Source organism: Zingiber officinale, chromosome 3B (assembly GCF_018446385.1).
Source record: "Zingiber officinale cultivar Zhangliang chromosome 3B, Zo_v1.1, whole genome shotgun sequence".
Classification (NCBI taxonomy): domain Eukaryota; kingdom Viridiplantae; phylum Streptophyta; class Magnoliopsida; order Zingiberales; family Zingiberaceae; genus Zingiber; species Zingiber officinale.
In genome coordinates this window covers 114,216,007-114,239,878 of record NC_055991.1, presented here as the reverse complement: position 1 = coordinate 114,239,878, position 23,872 = coordinate 114,216,007, and the positions used below count along the sequence as shown (strand labels likewise).

The 23,872-nt window shown below is 35.0% G+C and overlaps 1 protein-coding gene across 3 annotated transcripts; it reads left to right on the top strand.

Annotated features, from left to right (window-relative positions):
* The first annotated feature begins 1,054 nt into the window (after nucleotides 1-1,054).
* On the top strand, nucleotides 1,055-23,866 carry LOC121967326. Of its 3 annotated transcripts, XM_042517476.1 has the most exons (16): nucleotides 1,055-1,270; nucleotides 3,552-3,961; nucleotides 4,065-4,290; nucleotides 4,382-4,630; nucleotides 4,712-4,827; nucleotides 5,227-5,322; nucleotides 5,407-5,494; nucleotides 17,066-17,295; nucleotides 18,861-19,045; nucleotides 19,401-19,600; nucleotides 20,084-20,422; nucleotides 20,540-20,641; nucleotides 22,295-22,592; nucleotides 22,940-23,088; nucleotides 23,164-23,448; nucleotides 23,604-23,866. In XM_042517476.1, exons 2-16 carry the CDS (start codon nucleotides 3,648-3,650, stop codon nucleotides 23,778-23,780), a joined length of 3,054 nt encoding a protein of 1,017 aa, XP_042373410.1. In that variant the 5' UTR covers nucleotides 1,055-1,270; nucleotides 3,552-3,647; the 3' UTR covers nucleotides 23,781-23,866. The 3 variants fall into 3 exon arrangements, 1 of the variants encoding a protein (XP_042373410.1); XR_006107704.1 differs by lacking the exon at nucleotides 23,604-23,866 and having other exon boundaries at nucleotides 22,969-23,088; nucleotides 23,164-23,306; XR_006107705.1 differs by lacking the exons at nucleotides 23,164-23,448; nucleotides 23,604-23,866 and having other exon boundaries at nucleotides 22,295-22,668; nucleotides 22,940-23,073.
* Nucleotides 23,867-23,872: the final 6 nt, after the last annotated feature.

Sequence of the window (23,872 nt, the reverse complement as noted above, 5' to 3'; positions counted from 1 at the left end):
GATCTTTACGGCGTTGAGTCAATTAAGGAGGATGTGTTTGGTCAAAATAGTCGATTTTATTAATAAAAGTCTGAATTGGAATTTTAATTATAAAAAAATGATTAGAAAATTCGAGATACAATGTAGTGGGAAAAATTGGCTTGAAGTGTTCTTCTTCTTCTTTTTTGATAAAAAAAATAAAAAATAAAAAAATATTTTTATTATTAAGTTTCTTGATCATTCAATATTGCAAAACTTTCAATATTAAATGCAAGAAAAGCCGAAAAGGGGGCATTTACGCTACACTCACTATAATTACCTCTTTAAATACATTACATTTATAAAAAGTAAAGGAGGTTAAATTAACTCGAAAACCTTAAACATAATATTAATTCGTTTTAAATATTATTAATAGATAAAAAATTGATTTTCTTTACCAAATCGAACTAAGTAAAAATAAAAAATTAATTATTCTATCAAGTATTAAAAAGTAGTTATCGATGACCTTAAAAATCATTCATATCAAAATTAAAAATTTATATAAAAAATAATTAATAGCATTTGGCCAAAAGTATTTATTAGCTTTAAACATCTTACATTTATATCAAATCAATACAATTATACTCATCCCCACACACACATATATATTTTAATTAAGACCCTTTAGGACCATCAATAATGATTAAAAAGTCATCATTATACTGGCTTTAATGAACTATAATTTATTTTAAATTTATACCATTTTACTTCTTTTAAGTTCATTCAAACGCCAATATTAATTTGGATTGTTGTACAATTGACATAAAATGATAAAAAAAAATAATTAAAATTTCAAGCAAACTTGATAGCTCGTCATTCCAAAGGGTATTTTCAAGAATCTCAAAACAACAAAGGGCCAATTTGATAATTTTCTGAAAAAAACGACAGCGAATAAAAATAAAATTCCTTTAAATCGGTTTGGAATATGCTTCCGGTTCTATTTTTCAATTTCCGAACAAGTTTATTTTTGGCGCATTATTACTAATTTCAATAAATATTTTCGTGGCTTTATTTTAAATTGTTCGTGGAGTAAATCTGCAACTGTAGCATCTCCACCAGGCACGGACCCGAGTGGAATCGACGACGACGTTCCCACTTGCGCTTCTTCGCTTGTGCTTCCGCGTACGTGTTGGAGAAGAATATGCCAATCGCGGTTCCCTCCTTCCTCCCAACTATTTTAGTGTCGTTCTGATGCGATTCGAGGCCCAAATCAATACCAACTTCTCGCTCGCTCTCTCGGTTCACGGATCCGGTACGTCGCAATCTCCGATCACGCTTCCCCTATTTCGTTTACATCTTCTTTCTTTTCTCGGATCACTCTTTGCCCGGTTGGTTTCTGTTCCACGTTCTCGATTTGTGGAAAAATGATTTGGATTTTACGGAGATGCATGTTCCTTTCGTTTTTGTTCGTGTTCGGCAGATGAGAGTTTCGGCATTATGTAATACTCCGCGATTCGAATCGATGTACTTGTTTCTCGTGCGTTGTAAGCTTTGTTTTGTAATGTAATTTGGGTGGCGGTTGTTTCTGGTTGAGGCTGTGGAGAAAAGAACGAGTTTTGGATGGCGGAACGTCGGCCTGGTTGATTAGGAGGGAGAATGATACATTAAATCAAAAATGTTTTTTTTTTGGGAAGAATAACAGATATGAAAGCGCAGTACTAACTATTTTTTGTTCGGATTTGGATCGAACCAGTTATTTCGAATTGATTTTACAAAATAGAGAAAGACTGGGAGTTTTGTTCGGTAGATATTTTGGAATTACATTTTTGATTGAGCCAGCAAGACGTGCTATTTTTTTCACAGTTGGCTGGAAAAAGCAACTTTTTTTTCCCGTTTCGTTCCCACGACATTAGGGTCTACTACTCTTCTAAAAGTTTCCAAGAAAACGGAGGCAGGCCCCATACTCATATATTGTTCATTTTTAGGCTACATAGCCTGTTGGGTGTCCATCAAGCATGAAATATGTTGGTTTGTAAAGACAATAGATCCATTTTAGGCTACATGTGTGCTTTCAATCTGATGCTGCTCACAACCAGATCAACTATGATAGATATTGGTTTGTTAAATACAATAGAGCCACTTTCGGCTACAGGCGTTCCTTCAATCTGATGTGATCCACAACCCTCGAGTACTCCCAACTCTTTCTTTATGCTTAAACAGTAGATTCCAGATTAGGATTTGTTTTCTCCGTGTACTTGTCCTTCTCCAATATTGTTTATTTGTGGCATTTGATCTGCATAGAGTTTTGACTACAAATTCAGTTAGGAACAGCTTGTTGAACCAGGCATTTTCTCTCCACAATCTTGATCGAAATGTATTAGCAGATGATACACTAAATTTAGACTCTTTACTGATGGATTAGTAGATGGCACAGTGATATCACTTTCCTTCTGTTAAAGTCCAAAAGAGAAAATGCTAAAGCACTTATGAGGCAGGGCCTCTTGGTATCTAATCTTATTTATAAACCTCATTTTTAGGATGTGGGACTAAAGGGATAGAGTTTAACTCAGTTTAACTCTGTCTCACATCCACTTCTTTTAACATGTCCCCTCAGATTCAACATCATTTTTCTAGAGCCTGACTCTTACACCATGTTTAAACTCAAAGGAGAGCACAATCCTTCAACCATAAATGTCTTGGCACCGGGGCTGCTTGGTATTTAATCATATTTATAAAGCCTTATTTTTAGAATGTGAGCCTCTCTATCTCACATCCGCTCCTGTTAACTCCTTCAAGTTGTTTGTCCATTTTTACTGTCAAGGCTTTTTTTTTTCCTTCATATTATTGGATTTTGTTAATTGGAGATATATGCTAACTGCCATAAAAGGTCTTTTACATATTCATACTGGTTAAGGCTTATTGGTATATTATTTTTTGTCCTTTCCTCAATAACAAATGATGCTATCTCTCTTCATATATCATGCTGCTGAAAGTTAAAAGATTCTCGTGAAGATCATCTAATACTTTTGGAGTCTCATAGTCATGCACAGTTGCTCTAAGTATTACTCTTTGGTACAATGCAATTCTTCTTTTATATGATAGAGCCTCCTTGATTCTTGGGGCTTATTAGACATTTTTTTCTTTTTTGAGTGCTTGACACAATGGTAAGTTATTGCTTTGTGATCAAAAGGTCACGGGTTCAAATTTTGGAAACAACCTCTTGCAAAATGCAGGGTAAGGTTGCATACAATGGATCCTTCCCCAAGACCCCGCATGGCAGAGCTTCGTGCACCGAGCTGCCCTTTTTGACAAATATAGCTTCATCACAATTTCGAAGGCAGTTTTGATTGTATTTCTCATTCCTACTAAAGAATGTCTTTTTCACAAGATGCTATGACTATTAGGAATGTAGAGTATGGAGCAATTTAAAGTGGCTGATAGCATATCTTGGGAGTCCTATATATACACAAACACACAGATGGATGCACAGGCATATTAACAGAATAACATTCTCTTGAGAAACAGGAAGAACCTACAATTCTTAATTTTTCTGGTTGTTGGACTTATGTTTTATTTGGATTTTCTCTATGCAGAATTAGACATATTGTTTGATGGATTCTGTGGAAGATGTTATATAAATATTTATTGGAAAATCTGTGGGACATGCTTGGAGTTATTCTGATTGGTGGATGGTTGGTCTGAAGATTGGAGATAAAGAATCTATGAGCTCATTGCTGGATACCCTCGAAATGGAGAGGGTTACAACAATCCTGAATCCAACATATGCTTATCCACATGAGCATTCAAGGCATACTATTACAGCAGTGATAGTGACATGTTTATTCTTCATTTCATCTGATAATATACATACCCTCATACAGAAACTGGACAACAATATTAAGTGGTGGTCTATGTACCTATTTTTAATTGGATTCTTCTATTTCTTCTCGTCACCATTTATTGGGAAGAGAATTAAACCAAATTACTCAAACTTTAGCCGTTGGTATGGTTATTTTTACTGACATTTATTTTCAAATTTTTATGATTGCTACTTACATTAGTCATTTATTTTGATCTTTCTGATTTACTAGCTAATTACATTGCAGGTATGTTGTTTGGATTTTTGTAGCAGCTCTCTATCATCTTCCTAGTTTTCTGTCTATGGGAGTGGATTTAAAGATGAATCTTTCCTTGTTTCTGACAATATATGTATCATCTATAGTATTCCTTACTGTCTTCCATATTATCTTTCTTGGCCTTTGGTATGTTGGGCTTGTTGCTCGTGTAGCAGGAAAAAAACCAGAGATATTCACCATTCTCCAGAATTGTACTGTCAGTATTATCATAGTACCTACTTGTGAAGTCTATTTAGGCTTCTGCATGAAATAAAATTGATTGATGATCCCTCTTTCCCTATTTTCAGGTTATAAGTATTGGGTGTTGTGTTTTTTATAGCCACTGTGGTAATCGTGCCATTCAAAGGCATAAATTCTTGGGAGAAAGAAATTCTTTCAATTCATCTCTATTTGTGAAAAGTAAAGATGGGAGCAACTGGCTGTCAAATTTTCTTCAAATGTCTGAATTAAAAGATCAAATCTGCTCATCTTGGTTTGCTCCAGTTGGATCTGCCAGTGATTATCCTTTTCTATCAGGGTGGGTCATTTATGGAGAGGTATGATGATATTATGCTAAAAATGTTTCTGTAGTTTTGAAGAAGAATGCAGTTTTGGTGCGTCTAACATGCATATGCCAGTTAGCTTGCAGTGGATCATGTGCCGGTCCATCTGATGAAATATCTCCTATATATTCGTTATGGGCAACGTTCATTGGCCTTTACATAGCTAACTATGTTGTTGAGCGATCAACTGGGTATGTTATAATAATTAATTAAATCTTTAATTCTGTGTACAATACATTGGTACATCTGTTACATTTAGAAATCGGAATTTTGAGGAAAATATTTGAATTGCACTCTGCATTATTACCTTCAATTTTAGAAACTTTGAATTGTTAAATTTAGCATTTGGCCTATAATCAACATAGTACCAAATGTCTGACAAAGAAACTTGTGATGCATTTTTTTGTTGTTAGATGCCTACATACTACAAAGAAACTCACGGATTGTTTTCATAGTTAGCTTACTAGTCTTTCTGTTATTTATTAATTGTGATTGATTCACCAAACATTTTTGTTTATGAATGTGCATGTTATTTTTTAAGCTTCTCTATTTTTCTTAAGGTGCACTCATAAATCATCCCTACTTAACAGATGGGCTCTAACTCACCCCTTGTCAATTTCGGAGCATGAAAGGTTGAAAAAGCAGGTGGAACCTGATTTCTTGGATATGGTTCCTTGGTATTCTGGGTGAGTTTCTAGAGATGAAAGAAGTTTTGGTCTATGATCCAAGAAGCACATTACCTCATCCTTTCTGTTTACACATTTTTGCAGGACTTCAACTGACTTGTTCAAGACAGTATTTGATCTATTAGTTTCTGTAACACTTTTTGTTGGTCGTTTTGATATGAGGATGATGCAGGTAAAACAATAGAAGGTGCTTAATCCTACTTTTTTGTCGTATATATGAATCCTTTCACATATTTAGTCTGTACTATCTTCATTAGATTCAGTGGAACTATACTACTTTTTAAATGTGGAAAACCCAACTTACGTGGCAAAAGGCGAATACGCTTGCCCCTAGCGCCCCTGCCAGCCCACCCCAGGATCAACACGGAGGACGTAAATCATGGTGACTAAGAAGGCAAGTGGCAAGTGGGGTGAGTTTACACGGGTTGCAGGGATTTACACCCGCTAGCCCCGAGATTCGACCCCAAGACCTTATGTGGCAATCAACCTGCCACTTACCAACTCAGCTAATTACGCGGGTTGTAGGGATTTACCCGCTAGCTCCGAGATTCGACCCCAAGACCTTATGTGACAATCAACCTGCCACTTACCAACTAAGCTAAGCCCGTGAGGGCGGAAGACCCAACCTACACTTTTATGCTCAATTGTTTGTAGGCAACATAAACCAATAGTGAGTTGACTTGCACTATTACTATCTTTTAAATTGTTGACACTGAAAGGATTCAAACATAAGAGCTCTCACTCCGATGCCATACTAAATTGAATTGAATTCCATACCCAAAGCTTGCTATTATACTTGATTTGCACAAATCCTTAACTACCAATATATTTGTTTATTTTAAAAGAAAATTTGGATGGGGACATCCTACCAGAATATCCAATATAGAGATTGAAAAGTCAAAAGTACACAGTATAGATACATTTCATAGGACACTAGGTTTCAAGTACCAGAGAGGGTGGAAGTACAATAGAAGAGCCTGTGCAGATTCAAATAAAGAGATATGATTACCAGTGCTGCAATTTCACTATTTACATATGAGACCATATAAAGAATGACTGATAGTTATTCTCTTTCTATACGAGAGAACTATCTAGAACATGTTACCAGTTACCACAAATAATGAATTTAAGAAACTTCAGTATAAAATGTGATACAAAGTTTGAAATCATGTTGCATTTCAATTCACATAGGTGAAACCTATCATTACACCCGTAGACCGAAATTGCAACAACATCAACATGAAAAATTTATAATTAGTGTGAACCAAAGCCCATCTTTGCATCACCCTTATTAAGAGATAGTGCTTACTTCTATTTTTTGTTGGAATCTACTGTGAAAGGATTATGACATGTTACTCATAGACATACTCAACTCATGCCATCTTCACGGTCTTCAGATTCATCCTAGGTGGATTTTTTCATTAGTTGACCTTTTATATTATTTTTTCTCTTGTGTTTGTTAATGTTGGTAACTTTCTTTAAGCTAAACTTTTCATTCATTTAATATACTTTCTTGTGAATTTTAAGAGTCTTTCAAACATCATGTATGGTATTCATTGACAAGTTGCCTGTACAAACATATTATCTTGACAACCAGATACATTTGTAGGTATATTTGCTATGCGCTCCTTCCTATACACTCCTTGATATCATTTTTTCACACAACTTACATTTAATTTTATCGAAGTTCTTAGGATCAATCAACATCCCAAATTCTCATCCGATGTCATTTGACTTTCTCCTAAAAATCTCGGATTCAGGTTGAGTGATGGATGCCTATTGTTCGCCATTGTAATTGTGATTACCTGAAAAGTGATTTAAGAATAAATTTATAGGATATAAATCAATAAAAAATATTAATATAGATCAGTAAAAAATATTATTAGAATATAGATGTAATTTATATGGATTAAATAATTAATAAAATATATTAGATTTTTTTAACATTTTAAATATAAAATTATGAATATAAATATGATTTATATGAATTAATAAGATTTGTTAGATTTTTTTAATTTTAAATATAAAATATCAGAATATAAATTAATTAATAATATTTATTAGAATTTTTAAATTTGAAATATACTATTATTAGAATATAAGTAACTTAATAAAATTTATAAAAAGATTTTAATTTTAAATATATTTTTTATATAATTTATTAGGATAATTTAATTAGGATGTATAAAAGCCTATTAAAATTACCCTATTTAAGAGTCAGAATATAAATGTGATTTATACAAATTAATGAAATTTATTATATATTTTTAACATTTTAAATATAAAATTGTGAATGTAAATATGATTTATATGAATTAACAAAATTTATTAGAATTTTTTAATTTTAAATATTAAATATTAGAATATAAATTAATTAATAATATTTATTAGAATTTTGAAATTTGAAATATAATATTATTAGAATATAAATAACTTCATAAAATTTATAAAAAGATTTTAATTTTAAATATTTTTTTATATATAATTTATTGGGATAATTTAATTAGGGTGTATAAAAGCTTATTTAAATTACCCTATTTAAGTGAGAATTGTTGAATTAATTAAATAATACATAAATTTTAAAAATAATAAATAAATTAAAACAAGAATGAGTGCTGAACGCCACGCGCGACGTGGCATAGCTGCTCAGAACTCTAGCGGCAGCGAGCGGTTTCCTGGACGTGTCTGGGTCGTCGGACAAGTCGTCGGAAGCTTCCGGAGGCACCGGATGCTTTTGGCGCTAGGCGCGTCCTCGATGCTTCTTGCTCCGTTGGAAACCTCAGGTGCCGCCAAAAGCTTCCAGTGACTCATCCGGCGACCCAGACGAGTCCCGCGATGCTTCCAGCATCGCGGGAGGCGAAAAAAATTGCTTCAAAATATAAAATAAATTTTAAAACTCACAGCTCTTCCGGAGAAGGCGAGAGGCAGTCGAAACGGTGAGATCGAATAAGGTTTAGCCGTTTAGGGCTTTAAATTGAAAAAAAACATTTTAAAAAAATTCCTAAATTTCTGCGACGTCGAGCGCAGTCCGACGTCGCCTAGGCGGCTGGGCTGCCTAGGCTTGACGCCCAACACCTTTCCGGTGCGGGTGCCGGCAGCTGAGCGCCTAGGTGGCGCTTAGATAGCCGCTTAGGGTGCATTTTAGAACATTGGTAAAGAAGATAGAGAACTCAGGTTTGAAGTTAAGATATATAGGAAAGGGTAAACTAAGAAATGGAGTGAGTATTGTTGTACATAGTTCGTTGAAGGATGAAGTTGTAGGAGTAGTTAGAAAAGGAGATCGAATTATAACCCTTAAGATAATAGCGGCGAAAGAAACTATAAACATAATTAGCGTATATGCACCGTAAGTAGGATTAGATGAAGCTACCAAATCAAGGTTTGGGGATGACTTAGATGAAGTATTACAAAACATTCTGCCAAATGAAATGATTTTAATAGGAGGTGATCTAAATTGGCATGTCGGAGTGAAAAATGAGGAATATGAGAGAATACATGAGGGTTATGAGTTTGGAACGAGAAATGAAGAAGGGAAAACTATATTAGATTTTTACCTTATATTAGCTAATATATTTTTTAAGAAAAGAGAATAACTCTCAGTGGCGTTCAAAAGTGAGAATAATAAATCGCAAATTGACTTTCTTATGGTTAGAAAGAAGGATAGAAAGATTTGTAAAGATTGCAAGGTCAACTTTGGAGAAAGCTTAACTACCCAATATAAGTTAGTAGTGTTGGATATATGCCTCAAATATAATATAAATAGAAAGAAAATATATACGACTCCTAGAATTAAGTGGTGAAAGTTAAAGAATGGGAAGCAAAAAATATTTAAGGAAAAGGTAGGAGTACAAGTATTAGGTGAAATATATGGTGACTCTAATACTGTTGATGTTGCAAGGTTGCAAATATAGTCCCATATTGAAAACATATGGGAAAGACCATGGGTATATAAGATAAAAATATCTCCATTGATATGAGGCCTTTTGGGTATAACCCAAAAATAAAACCATGAGGGCTTAAGCCTAAAGTGTACAATATCACACTATTGTGGAGCTATCTAAATTCTTTTGGTCATAACAAATATCAGAGTCCGGACTACCAGAAGATCTAACCGTTAACTGTGCACAAGAGTTATGATTTAATCGAGCCATGTAAGTAGAATATTGACCTCGAACAAAGGAAGTGGGGACTCTCATGTCCGGATCAAGAAGACCAGACACCAGGCAAGAAGTCCTAGTAGGTCGGTTGGATCGAGGGGCAAGAAGTCCTAGTTGTGGCTAGGTAAGGAAGTTATAGTAGGTCAGTTGGACCGAGGGACAGGAAGTCCTAGTTGCGGCTAGGCAAGGAAGTCTTAGTAGGTTGGTCGGACTGCAAGGCAAGAAGACCTGGTGGATTGAGAATCAGACGTTAAACGGATAGGCTTTTCCACTTGAGGGGGACCCTGTGGTCCTTTGTTTGAGGGAAGGATTGCTGGGTTGTAAGGTTACAAATATAGTCCCATATTGAAAACACATGAGAAAGATCACGAGTTTATAAAAGAAAGATATTTCCATTTGTATGAGGCCTTTTGGGTATAGTCCAAAAACAAAACCATGAGGGCTTAGGCCCAAAGTGGACAGTATCACACCATTATGGAGATATCTTAATTCTTTTGGTCCTAACAAATACGACATGAGATAAGATGGTATCAAAGTTGAAATAGTAGCTAAGAGTGTACACGGTGAATCAAAGGGACATGCACCACTAAATAAGGAATCTTGGTAGTGGAATAGTGGAATAAGAATCTGGGCCGGTTGTGTTAAATTCCGGAGACACCACACTTTACCCGGGTCAGCATTCACCGCTGATTTACCTCCTCCTAGGATCCCTGTGGGGCTAGGCCTAGGGGGCCGCTGGGCGGCGGGACCCGCCTTTTTGCACAATTGGTAGTGGAATAAGAAGGAACAAGAGAAAGTAAAGGAAAAACAAACAACTTATAAGGAATTATATATTTGTAAGAACTAGAAAAATTTTAAAAAATATATAATAGCTAAGAAAGAGGCTTAGAAAGTAGTGAATGAAGCAAAGAATGAAACTTTTGAACGATTATATCAAAAATTAGATACAAAAGAAGGGGAAAGAGACATTTATAGAATAGTTAAAGTGAGAGAAAGGAAGACAAAAGATCTTATCTAAATAAAATGTATTAAAGATGAATGTAAGGGCATCCACAACGCTACATCGTTATAACACTTACCACCTCATAAAAAGCATGGGTCCACTGCCACATACTCATTATAACAACATCCTTCTTTCACCCACATTCCTTTTAACATTAACACTCATTATTTATGGGTCTCACAATCCACTCAATTATCTTAAAATTATATCATATTAAATAAATACATTTTAAATATATTTTAAAATATTTAAATTATTATTATTATTTTTAATAATAATCTTACTTTAAAAATATAATTTTATTTTTTTCAAAAATAATATTATTTTTTAATATATATTTATTAAATAAAATAGATGTTTGTGAGAAAACAAAATTTCAAAGTTGGGAAAACGAAATTACAACTAAGCGGCTAAAATTATAAAGTTGAGAAAACGAAATTTATTTTAAGTTACCATGTAATTATAAAATTGAAATACAACAATAACTTAAATAAACTACACTATGATGAAATTAAAAATAATATATGAAATACTAATTCACGGATTGTTGTTGTATTGCCCCCCAATATGCTCAACTAAGTCAGCACGAAGTTGGTGATGAACTTGAGTGTCACGTAGTTCAAAATTTGTTCGAAGATAATCTTGAAATCCTTGGTTTGAGCCATGGATAGGTTGTGCGGGTTCGTCACCTTCATCGTTGTACCAATTTGTCATGTTACCTCCCTCATCCTCAACAATCATGTTATGCAAAATAATGCATGCTAACTTGATTTGTTTTAAATTTTTCCTATACCAATAACGAGTTGGACCTCTGACAATTGGCCATCGAGATTGGAGTACCCCAAATGCCCGTTTGACATCTTTTCTTGCAGATTCCCGTCTTTTCTTAAACAACTTCCTCTTGGATCCTCCGGGCAAGGAAAAGCCTTAACGAAAGTAGCCCACTCGGGATATATTCCATCCGTTAGATAATAACCTTTCGTATATGCAGTGCTGTTCACTGTGAAATTAAGCTCCGACGCATTTCCTTGTAAGACGTTGTTGAATATGGAAGATTCATATAACACGTTAATATTGTTACGTGAATCGGCGACCCCAAAATGCATGCCATATCCACAAGTCATGAGACGCGATCGCTTCAAGCACGATTGTTGGTGACCTATGCTCCCTTGTAAATTGACCTTTCCAAGCAACTGGACAATTTTTCCATTTCAGTGCATACAATCAAGGCTACCAACATACCAAGGAAGCCGTGCCTCTCATCATGCATTTGAAGAAGACGTTGAACATCATCAACATTTGGCCTTCTCAAGTACCTATCACCAAATATTTCAACCACGTATTCGCAGAAATTGAAAAGACACCTAATGGCAGTTGATTCACCCATACGTAGGTACTCGTCAAGATGGTCAGCGGGGACTCTGTAAACCAGTTGACGAATCACAGCTGTGCATTTTTGTAGTGGTGACAACCCTTTTCTTCGCACGACATTGCCCCTATGTTGAAAAAACACTAAATGATTCTCTAATGCATTCACTATACGGAGGAATAACTCTCGTCGCATTTGAAATCGTCTTCGAAATATTTCATCGTGATACACCAGGTTTATAGAGAAATAATCATTGACGAGCCTCTCATGCCCGACTTCACGATTTCTTTGGATGAACTTTCTTCTTTTGTGTGTGTCCTCCCTCCGATATGCTTCCATAAGTTGTTGGTGTTGTTGAAGAACCAATAACATCAGTTCTTCACCTGGATCATAAGCTTGCTTATCGATTTCAACACGGACTTCGTCTTCGCTTGTCGAGCTAGAACTTGAGCCAGAGCTGCCTATAGAATGAGACATTTTTGGAGGAAGCACGTTATAGTCAAATGAAAATCTCATAGCACAATGTGTCTATATATATTATTTTTCTTATGCAACAGTTAGTTTGCAACAGCTAGTTTGCAACGGCTAGTTGCAACAACTAGTTTGTAACTGCTAGTTTGCAGCGATTAGTTTGTAATGCATAGTTTGCAACGGCTAGTTTGCAGCGGCTAGTTTGTAATGCATAGTTTGCAACAGCTAGTTTCTAACAGCTAGTTTCCAACGACTAGTTTACAACGACTATTTTACAAAATTATAATAATTGAAAATCACATTAATTAAAATGAGAAATACAATAGTTAAAACTTACAATCACTCGAAAATACAATAATATTAGAAAATGAACGTTGAGTAAACAATTTAGATATTCCATCTCGACCTAATATCATGGCATAGACATTCATGTATGATAAGCTGCTCCTTTGTCATTTGCGAGGTGTCTTTGTTCAATATTTCGTACTCCTTCAGCTTCAAGCGACGATTCTTAGCTTCAAATTTAGATAAGGCAACTTTTGCCTTAATCTCCTCTACTTGAGTTACTTTTGTTTCAGATCGACTTTGGACTTCTTCACGCTTGTGTACTCAGTGAACTTTGCGAAAATATTATTGTAGTTTAGTGTCGGATCCTCCATGGTTGATTTTACTTTGTCTTTTCCCTTTTTTTTTGCTGCTTCTGTCCCATTGGGCGAGTATCTTCATCATCCAGGTCTATACTCACATCTTGGTTGGAGGAGGTGTTGCTTGCTCCCGACTTGAGGTCCTCGTCTTCTTTGTGGCCACAAAGTGATTAGCGGACTGTGGAGTAAACATTGAGCGGTCTTTGACAATTCTCCACACATGCTCGAGATTAAATGCAACGCCATTGTTTTCGGATCGATATTTTTCGTATGCATACCTCAATATATCTTCGTCACTATGACCACTTCGATATGAACTGTAAATACTATTGTAATTTGCGTTGAATCGATATACCTTCTTTTGAATTGTATTGTGCCAATGTGATCATATAACATTTGCACTTCTGATGTTTGAACCTGAGGATGATTCTCATTGTAGTAGCTTGCAACACGTCTCCAAAAAGCATCCGCCTTTTGATCATTGTCGATTATTGGATCATCGCTGATAGTGACAAAGCTTCTTGCTAAGACCTCGTCTTTAGCCTTTGTCCAAGTTGAACGCTTTCTTGTACCCTCGTGATTTGAAACCATTTTTCAAAATTGACCATCTCAATTGGGGATTCATGGTGGAAAGTTGAGTCTCCCGGACAAAAGTCGAGTTGTAGGTTCATTCGACATCGGAGGAGTGAAAGGCATACCAGTTGTGTGCAGTACCATATCCATGAACAACCGACAGTGAAATCTGGTGACTCATGTTTGCCAATATTCAGCTAGAAGCGGTTGATATGGACTTGAGGGCATAATTTGGATGATTCATAACCTTCGAAATTTTGAAATTTTGTGGAGGAAACGACATATTTGGAAATGGATGTGAGTATTGATAATTTGGTGGAATTTGTGGATTTTGGGAAGATGAATATTCTTGCGGGTTGTTTGTAGAATTCAAGAAATTTGTAAAAAATGCCTTATTATTTTCATCCATTTCAAATTGAAAATAAGATTGTAGGAACTTAAAAGAATAGATGGAGAGAATATTAGAGAGTGGAATTGGAGAGTTTAGTGAGTTGGAATGAAAATATGTGTATACATTGGTCGGTATTTATAGATGGAATTTTGAACTAGCCGTAAAAAAATAGCCGTTAAAAATAATCATTAAAAAACTAACCATTTTATTTAATTTTTAATTTTAAAATTTATAAATTTTTAATAAATAAAATTAAAAAATATATATATACACACGGGGTGGGCCAGTCGGGCCCACCCCATGTTTGCTTGAACGCGTTCAAGCGGAGGGGTGTTAGAACACCCCTCCATAATGGTTTTAATGTCGAAGTGACGTTATAACATATAGGCTACGTTTGGTTGGGTGTAATGTAATCAAATTTGTAATGTAATGTAATGTAATCTTGATTACATTATTACGTTTGGTAATGTAATGTATGTAATCTTTGATTACAAGGATGATTACATTCTTTTGTTTGGTGTCCATTATTTTTTATAAAGAATGTAATTTGTATTACTATAAAATGACAAAAATATCCTGCGACCTCTATCGATGGCCCGCACGCGGTGGTCGCCAGCGATCGTCGGTGGTCTCCGGCCATCGACAGTGATCGTCGGCAGCCGGCGATGACCGACGATCACCGCCGGCGGCCGACGACGACCGGCAGGCGGGTGGCAGTGGTCGCCGGCGGCAGTGGATGGCAGCCACGGTGGACTAGGGGTATATTCGACATTTAAATTTTGGTTAAACGGTGACCTCGTAATGTAATCCGATTACATAGTATTTGCTTTGTAATCCAGATTACAAAAACTTCACTACCTTTTGTAATCCAGATTACATTACAAGTTTAAAATTAAACCAAACAAAATAATCAACCTTGTAATGTAATCTTGATTACATTATAATGCAGATTACACCCTACCAAACGTAGCCATAATAAATCACAGCGTTGAAGTTGCTCTAATAGGGTACTAGTAAACGATAGAAAAATAAAAGAGCAGTAGAAGAGGTATTTTCATCAACTTTTGAATGAAAGTTTATGTGACCAACCTAACTTAGGTAATTAAGTAGGTCAAATGAGTATATAAATTTAAATTTTTATCATAGAATCTAAACCGCAGAAGTAGAATAAGCTTTAAATGAGATGTATAATGGAAAAACTGTTGGACTAGATGATATTCTGATAAAGGTATGGAACTGCTTAAGAAAGCAAGGTATTGAATGACTTACAAAATTATTTAACATGATATTAAAAACGAAAAAAATGCTCCTAGTTCCCTTATATAAGAATAAGAGAGATATATAAAATTGTGTAAATTATAGGGGTATTAAGCTAATGAGTTATACTATAAAACATTGGGAAAAAGTAATAGAAAAAAGATTAAGAAAAGAGACCACGGTGACTGAAAATCAATTTGGGTTCATGCTTTGAAGGTTGACAATAGAAGCTATACATCTTTTTAGACAACTAATTGAAAAATATCGGAGCAAAAACAAGATCTACACATAATATTCATTGACTTAAAAAAAAACTTATGATAGAGTTCCAAGAGAAATTATATGGAAATTCTCAAAAAGAGAGGTGTTAACGTAACATATATTGAATTAATTAAGGATATGTATGAGGATGTAATGACTAGAGTAAAGATTTTAAGCGGAGTAACTGAAACATTTCCAATAAAGATAGGGATTAGCTCTAAGTTCCTATCTTTTTACACTAATTATGGATGAACTTACTACACACATTCAAGACACAGTACTATGATGCATGTTGTTTGTAGATGATATTGTCTTGATAGATGAAACACGTGAAAGCGTAAATGCTAAACTAGAATCTTGGCGGGAAACACTAGAAGGGAAAAGTTTTAGGCTTAGTAGAATAAAGACAAAATATATGAAATTTAAGTTTAACAATATTAAACGTAATGAGACAATTGTTAAGATAAGAGATGATGAGTTGCCCAGGAACTGAGATTTTAAATATTTAGGATCATTTTTGCAAAATGATGGAAGGATTGAGAAAGATGTCTTACATAGAATACAAGCAGGTTGACTGAAATGGAGACGAGTGTTGGGTGTTTTATGTGACCCCAAGATATCTTTAAAACTTAAAGGAAAGTTCTACAAAACCATAGTTAGACCTGCTATGTTATATGGGGCCGAATGTTGGGCTATGACTCGAGCATATGAGTAGAAGATGAGAGTTGCAAAGATGAGGATGCTAAGGTGGATGTGTGGACATACGAGGATGGATAGAATAAGAAATGAGAGCATTAGAGAGAAAGTCGGAGTTGCATCTATTGAGGGAAAATTCTGAGAGACACGTTTAAGATGGTACGAGTTGTACTTAGACGCTCAATAAATATTCCAGTTAGACGATGTGAAACTATAATAAACACACACATCAAATGAGGAAGAGAGAGACCAAAAAAGACTTGGTTAGTAACAATAAAACAAGATAAAATATATTTAAGTATAGATGATGATATAGTAGGAAATAGAGTTTATGACGTAAAAGGATCCATATAGCAGACCCCACCTAGTGGGATAAGGTTTGGTTGTTATTGTTGTCGTTGTTGTTGACACATTGAACTTATTTGCTATTTAAGAGTAAGTCATGTATATTTGACCCTTTCTAGACCCTGTGTTGGAGGGAACCTCATGCACTGAGGTATCATTCCTATCATGTCATAATGATGAAGTTGAGCAATCATTGAAGTTTTGCATTTGGGAATTACTTTAAATCTTGAAGCATCTAATAACTTCACTATTTCATGGTGAGTATAATAAGTTTTCTAGTTGCTGTAATGGATTCTAATTGTAGGGTTAAAGTATCTGTATCTTACAACATAGTGAATTTGGATTGAAACTAGATTTGGGTTTACCTTTTCAGGGTAACTGATCCAGTTTCTTTAACCAAGTAATGACTGAACCATGCAAATTGAGTCTATTATATCAGAAGTATTTTGTTCATTACATTATTTCTTTTTGTTTCTGTATTCCATTGTTTTGGTTTATTGCTGGTTTAGCCTCCTACAATGTAATCCTGGTCAAAACTTTTCCATTCTCATTAGTTTGTGCATTCTTTGGAACCAGGCTGCGATGAGCAATAAACCTGAAGAAGCAAAAGATGGTGATCTGTTCTATGATCACCTTAACGATCGAGATGAGCTGTGGTTTGATTTTATTGCAGACACTGGGGATGGTGGAAACTCATCTTATGCAGTGGCTCGACTATTGGCCCAGCCTTCCATTCAGATTAAGTCTAGCAACTCCATCTGTGTTCTTCCCCGTGGTGATCTACTTCTTATTGGAGGAGATCTGGCGTAAGCTAGTCTAACCTTTGTCAGCGATATTCTTTAGCAAAACAGTATTCGAGAAAGTAAAAGGCCTAAGGAAAATAATCTAAATTGCTCATCAAGCTGTCTAATGACCTGAGATAGTTTTTATATTTATGATTTTGAGCTCTGGTACATGCTATATTTCACAGAATAAATATAGCATCAATAAAATATATTGACCTAGAAATCTTACAAGTGCTTTGCGCAATTTTTGTGAAAAACTACATTCCTCATTAACATGAATCTGTATATGGTTTGTGATTCTTTAATGCAATCAATATTCATGAGACTGCAACCCATTGGTTGACCGGTTGTAATATTTCAAATTTTTAATACTAATTTGTTGAAAATGCAGAAACAACGAATAAAACCTATAGTATATAGCAGTGCTAACTTTCTGCTCTATATTTCTGGTGTTTTTTTTTCACGAGAGAGCATGAGTATCAGATGAAGGAGACAAAACCGTCAAGTGGTTATAGATAAAGCAATTAGAGGAGATTTTGTTAAGTCATTTAGTCTATAGTTAACTGTCATCAAAAACCAAAACGCCATTACTGGTATACCCAAACTTTTTTAATAGCTGATATCATATATGAACAACTAACGTATCCATCCAATCTCTATGGAAATACTATTTTCTCGATGATTCTAGGTTAAAGTTATCTATCTGCAGCTAACTATGCTGTTAACTCATAATCTTAGAATCAAATCAAGATCTAATAACTTGATTGTCAACTCTACTTTTGATTTCTCTCATTGTAATGCTAGGAATATTCATTCCTCTAATGTCATTGCTTGTGAATTCTCTAGTTCCCTCTCTCCTCTCTCCTTTCCTTTCCCTTTTTCATGTTTTTACTGCTTTTGGGATGACTTTAAATAGTCGTTATGGACAACTCCAGATATTGTGTCAGAGAAAAATACACTTGATTTTTTGCTCAATAGGGAGTTAATCCTTTGACAGATTGGTTTGATTGGAGAGGTATAAAAATATCTAGTGGAAAGTATTTTTGTCAATTGATGGAACTCTTCTTCTCAAAAATCCGTACAAAGTTAACTGGCTTAGTCTTGAAGGCTAGCTTCTTGTATTCCTTGATGATTTACAAAATATGGCTGTTGTTTTGATATCTAATTCTAAAGAATGAAGACAATCAAATTAAATGGTTGTTACAAAGGACAACGATTTTCTGCTAGACCATGTGGTCTACATACTTTTTCTTGACAGATTCCATATAGCACCTTCCCACTGATTGATTGTTATGCATCTAATCTTTTGATTGCATGTGAATTATTGATTTAAGTCAAACAAAATCCAGAATGTAGTCTTTGTTTATAGTCAAAGTTTGTGTTATGTCATTTGGGCTATAACTTGAAGAATATGTCCAAGTGTAGAATTATGATTGCCAATTTGGATGTGTAATTACTGATTCTTGTGATTTAGATTGATTATCTATGAGTTAAAATTTCCAGAATAAATAGTTCCTAGGGACGTGTTAATAGTTTTATAGATGTTATACTTCCAAGTTAACTTTGCTAATTTAGTTATTGCACAGGTATCCTAACCCTTCAGCATTTACTTATGAGAGGCGATTTTTCTCTCCATTTGAATGTGCTCTGCAACCTCCACCTTGGTACAAGTCTGAGCATATAGCATTCAATAAGCCAGAGGTTCCTTATGGAATTTCAGAACTACGTCAGTATGATGGGCCTCAGTGTTTCCTAATTCCTGGAAATCATGGTACTTTCTAGATGAAACATGCATGAGCCCTGAAATTATGTCTTTAATATTATCACAATGATTTGGTTACTTCATGACAATTCATTAGTTATTTTATTTCCACATGAGGTATAAGTAATTAACTATTTAGGGTGCCAACTAGCTCAGTTGGTAAAGGTCCTTGAAAGTTGTTGCCAAGGTTTGGGGTTGAAACCTACATTCACCCACATATGTGTGACTGTGTGAGTGCTTGTGGGCTCTCATAACTATCTTTTCGAAAAATTAACTGTAGTTACTGTAAATGCAGTTCTTAGCATTTTGTCATTTTTGGCAAGGGAGACCAAAATTGATTTTAGGACAATTTTCACATCTACAGACTGGTTTGATGGGCTACATACTTTTATGAGATACATATGTCACAAGAGCTGGTTGGGTGGGTGGCTCTTGCCTCAGAAGAAAAGTTATTTTGCCTTGCAACTTCCAAAGGGATGGTGGGTATTTGGTCTTGATCTAGCTCTACACTGTGACATTGATGTTTACCAGTTCAAGTTTTTTGCAGAGCTATGTAAAAACAAGGTACATTTTGCTTCTATTTTACTCAGTTGCAGTATAGCATCACATTGCTCTATTTTTTGTCACAATAGCCTGTTCTTGCTTATTGAACTTTGGGAATTCAGCATAGAAGGACAGAAGCTCTCGCGCTTTAGATTTTTCTGTTGCCAAGTTTTAGCTACCTTTTTGGACTATGAATCACTTGTACCAATATTCAAGCCATCTGATAATGATTACTTCTAAATAAAAGGTTGTGGTTTTTTGGTTGGTGTGATGTGCAAGGAAAGGGTTAACACATTCAGCAATGGTTAAAACCTCAATCAATTATGTCTGTAGGTTTAGAAATTGTAGTATAATATTTTTCAAATATATATATTTAAAATTTATAATATTTTCATATAAATCAGGTAATTCATTTAAAAATTTGAAGTATTATTTTTCACAAAACATATATATTAATGTTTAATAATTGTATTTTATCCTCTCATACTTGCAAGGTCTCCATAGGTTGGTGAGAATGACTCTGTTATTGTCATGACACATGAGCCAAACTGGTTACTTGATTGGTACTGGAATGAGACTACTGGGAAGAATACATCTCACTTAATTCGTGAATACCTGAAGGGAAGATGCAAACTTAGAATGGCAGGAGATTTACATCATTACATGCGCCATACTGTCATTCTTCCTTCTTCAAAGAAATCTGTTCATGCACAACACCTTCTTGTAAATGGTTGTGGTGGGGCCTTTTTGCATCCGACACATGTCTTTCAGGATTTCAAGGAATATGATGGAGCTTTTTATGAGAGAAGGGCTACATACCCATCCTTTGATGATTCGAGTAAGGTGAAAATTAGTCTTTAGTTTTCACATTTTTTTTGCCAAATACCAAATTTTTATTAATTGTCTTATATTTACCTCAGTGATTGAATATTTGTTTGATCCACTCACAATCTCTTTCAGATAGCATTGGGCAATATTCTAAAGTTTCGTAAGAAAAATTGGCAGTTTGATATAATTGGTGGTATTATCTATTTCATATTGGTGTTCTCTACGTTCCCACAGGTGATGCTCCATCACTTATAGTTCTTTTTGTTTTTAACATTTTTCATTTGTAATATGCTGAAAGTACAACTTATTAGAATAATTTCCCTAGGAAATATGCTCACACAGTTAAGTCTTTAATTTGTAAGTTTTATTCTATCAAGGGACTAAACATTTTACCGAATTAGAACAATCTTAAAGACATGTGCCTTTTCTGAAAAAGTGGACCAATATTGGCATAGTATACCTTGTTGAGAGATGACAGCCAGTGGGCGACACCATGCAAAGGAATAAACAATCTCATTTAGAAGGTAAAAAAATGTTGACTAAGCGTGGTCTTCTTCAACAAGTTATAGAACTAAGAGAATTTAATTATTTTACCACTGTTAATGAATGACAGTATCCTCCTAATTTCATGCCTGATTCTCCACATACTGTATCCTAATTTACCACGATAAAATGCCATATTAGCTTCATATTCTTTTCCCATTCACGTGACTTCCTTACCTTTTGTTGGATGTATCCACTTGAATAAAACAAGACTTAGAACAACGAACAAAATTAGTTATTATTCTCTTTCTCTATTCTTAACTCAGTGTCTGAGCACTAGGTTTATCTATCTTGGAGTGACAATTAAAAATGATTGAACTGTATATTATCCTCTTCAATTTATCAAGGTTATACATAGATAATCTGGAAGCTAACCTGAAAGAGGCATCATTAATATTGTATTGAATCCTCAGGAAAGAATACAAATGTATCAAAAGTAAAAATATAAAATTCTTAAACCAAGCCCTGCAATACTTTATTTTCTCTTCACTGTTTCAAGAAATGGATATATCTCCAGATAATCTTGGAATCCTCAATTTTACTGTGTTATGCATTGACTTGAATGAAGTTCTAAGCACTGGTTCACTGGTTGAACCAATGGGTCAATCATCGATCTGGAAGTTGACTCAGGGATTGACCAGGTCAAGTTTATTGGTCTGACTGCCCTAGATTTGGTGTTAAATAAGGATAAAAAGGGGAATTTTTTTTTTCCAAAACACACTATATTAACATAATTCTATTGTGTTGGACTATGTTATGATCTGAGAAATTGCATATTAACCAACGTGGATTGATACCCTTACTTCTTTGTCATTCAATAACTTTTGTCTTTTCAAAAGCAGTATAGTTCATATATTCAGTCTCAACTGTCAAAAATCCCTAAGTAAGTAGTTTCTCTTCAAAAAGGTCTGGTTTAGACATTGCCTCTGCTAGTAAATTGTTCGAAGTATAATGTTTTTGTTTTATACAAAAATCTACAATTTTACAATCTGGCCCGTTCAACTGATTTTTTCATGGTCACTTGGTTTACAGTTTGCTCAGAACCCAGCTGGACTGACCAGTTTTTTCTAAGTTGATTGCATATCTCATTTTGTTACTTGACCAGACTGGATTTGCTGCTGGTTCCAGGCTTAGTTGACCGGCCAATCTGATCTGGTTGAGATAACTTTGCTTTATTTCCAGGTGGTGGTTACAAAAGAAAATGGACAAATCTATGGAAAAACTAGGATTCAGTTCATCATCTTTCTTTAAGTTACATATGTCCAGCTTCAAATGTGAATTTTTATTCTAAGATCTCACTATACTAGATCTCAAACACTCACCTTTTGGTGTTTGCTATTGCAGTGTAATGTTGTACAAATATTACAAGAAGATTCTTGGGCTGGTCGCATAAAGAGCTTCTTGTTTAGAATGTTCAATGCTTTTGTTTACATGTTGCAACACTCGTATGTGTCTTCAGCAGGAACTCTCATATTGATATTGTCATCATATTCATTTGTTCCTGCAAAGTTATCACGTAGAAGACGGGCTTTACTTGGTTTTGTTCATGTGTTTGCCCATATGGTTGCCTCATTTATTCTAATGTTGCTGTTGGAGTTGGGTATCGAGATGTGTATTCGTAATCATCTTCTAGCAACTTCAGGTGCATAAATATTCTCATATTTTGACTAGTAGTCTACACAAGAAAGCCACTTCATTTGTCCGCTATGTGCATGATTGTAAGTCTGATAATAACATTCACTATTTTTGCTGCAAATTAACATACCTGTTGCTTCAAGTCTTTCAGTTAAAGATCTATTATGGTAGTTATAGCAAAATTTTGAAGCCTCTATGCAAAAAGTAGTTCAAATAAACAATCGATGTTATTAGGTACTAAAAGAGAAAGTTAGGGACATTTGACTACAATAATTGGAATATAAATATGAATCTAATGCTCGTTTCTTAAAGTGTTCAATCCAAACATTGACTATCATGCTCTTCTTATCAAAGGTTATCACACACTCTATGAATGGTACCAGGCAATGGAGAGTGAGCATTTCCCAGATCCTACTGGTCTCCGTGCTCGCATGGAGAAATGGACGTTTGGACTTTATCCAGCATGCATAAAGTACCTCATGTCCGCCTTTGATGTTCCAGAGGTAATTCCTATTTATGCCTCATGATTCTGCATTTCTTCATCTTTCTTCGTAATAATATTCATAGAAGTTTTGCAGTTGATGGCTGTTACTAGAAGTAACATATGCAAAGGAGGTATGGAGTCCTTATCCCGTGGCAGTGCCATCATCTACTATGCCTCTGTGTTTCTTTATTTCTGGGTGCTCTCCACCCCTGTTGTATCTCTTGTATTCGGGAGCTATCTGTACATATGTGTCAATTGGTTACGATTACACTTCGATGAAGCTTTCTCATCACTCCGGATCGCAAATTACAAAGCTTTTACTCGCTTCCACATCACCACTTCTGGCGATCTTGAGGTCTTCACTCTTGCAGTTGACAAGGTAATGCCTTCTTTTGTACGTCATATCACAGCTTAAAAAGGTCTAGTTGATATCTTACACCCCGAAACCACATATTTCTTGATTGTTCAATACACACATTCCATAGGACAACAAAAAAAAAAAAACCATTCATCTCGGAAAGTTCTGCTGAACAGGTTCCGAAAAGTTGGAAACTAGATCCTGATTGGGATGCGGAAATAAGACAACCACGGCAACTTAGCCATCAGAGAAGGTTCCCTAGCAAGTGGAAGGCTGCCTCAGGCACAGACCCTGTCAACTCAGTGAGAGTGGTAGATCACTTTGTCATCAAAAGAACGAAGGCCGTTCAATAATCTCCCTACTCAATGTTTTTTTTCGTGGCCGGACGATTTATTCTTCTTCTCGTCAACAAGTTGCTCATGCTGAAAGCTCAATGCAACTGTAT

Coding starts and splice junctions, on each gene's coding strand:
- LOC121967326 (XM_042517476.1), top strand. CDS start 3,648: ATGGTTGGTCTGAAGATTGGAGATAAAGAATCTATGAGCTCATTGCTG. Junction 19,046..19,400: donor CCTAATTCCTGGAAATCATG/GTACTTTCTAGA, acceptor TCACATCTACAG/ACTGGTTTGATGGGCTACAT. Junction 22,593..22,939: donor TCATCTTCTAGCAACTTCAG/GTGCATAAATAT, acceptor TTCTTATCAAAG/GTTATCACACACTCTATGAA.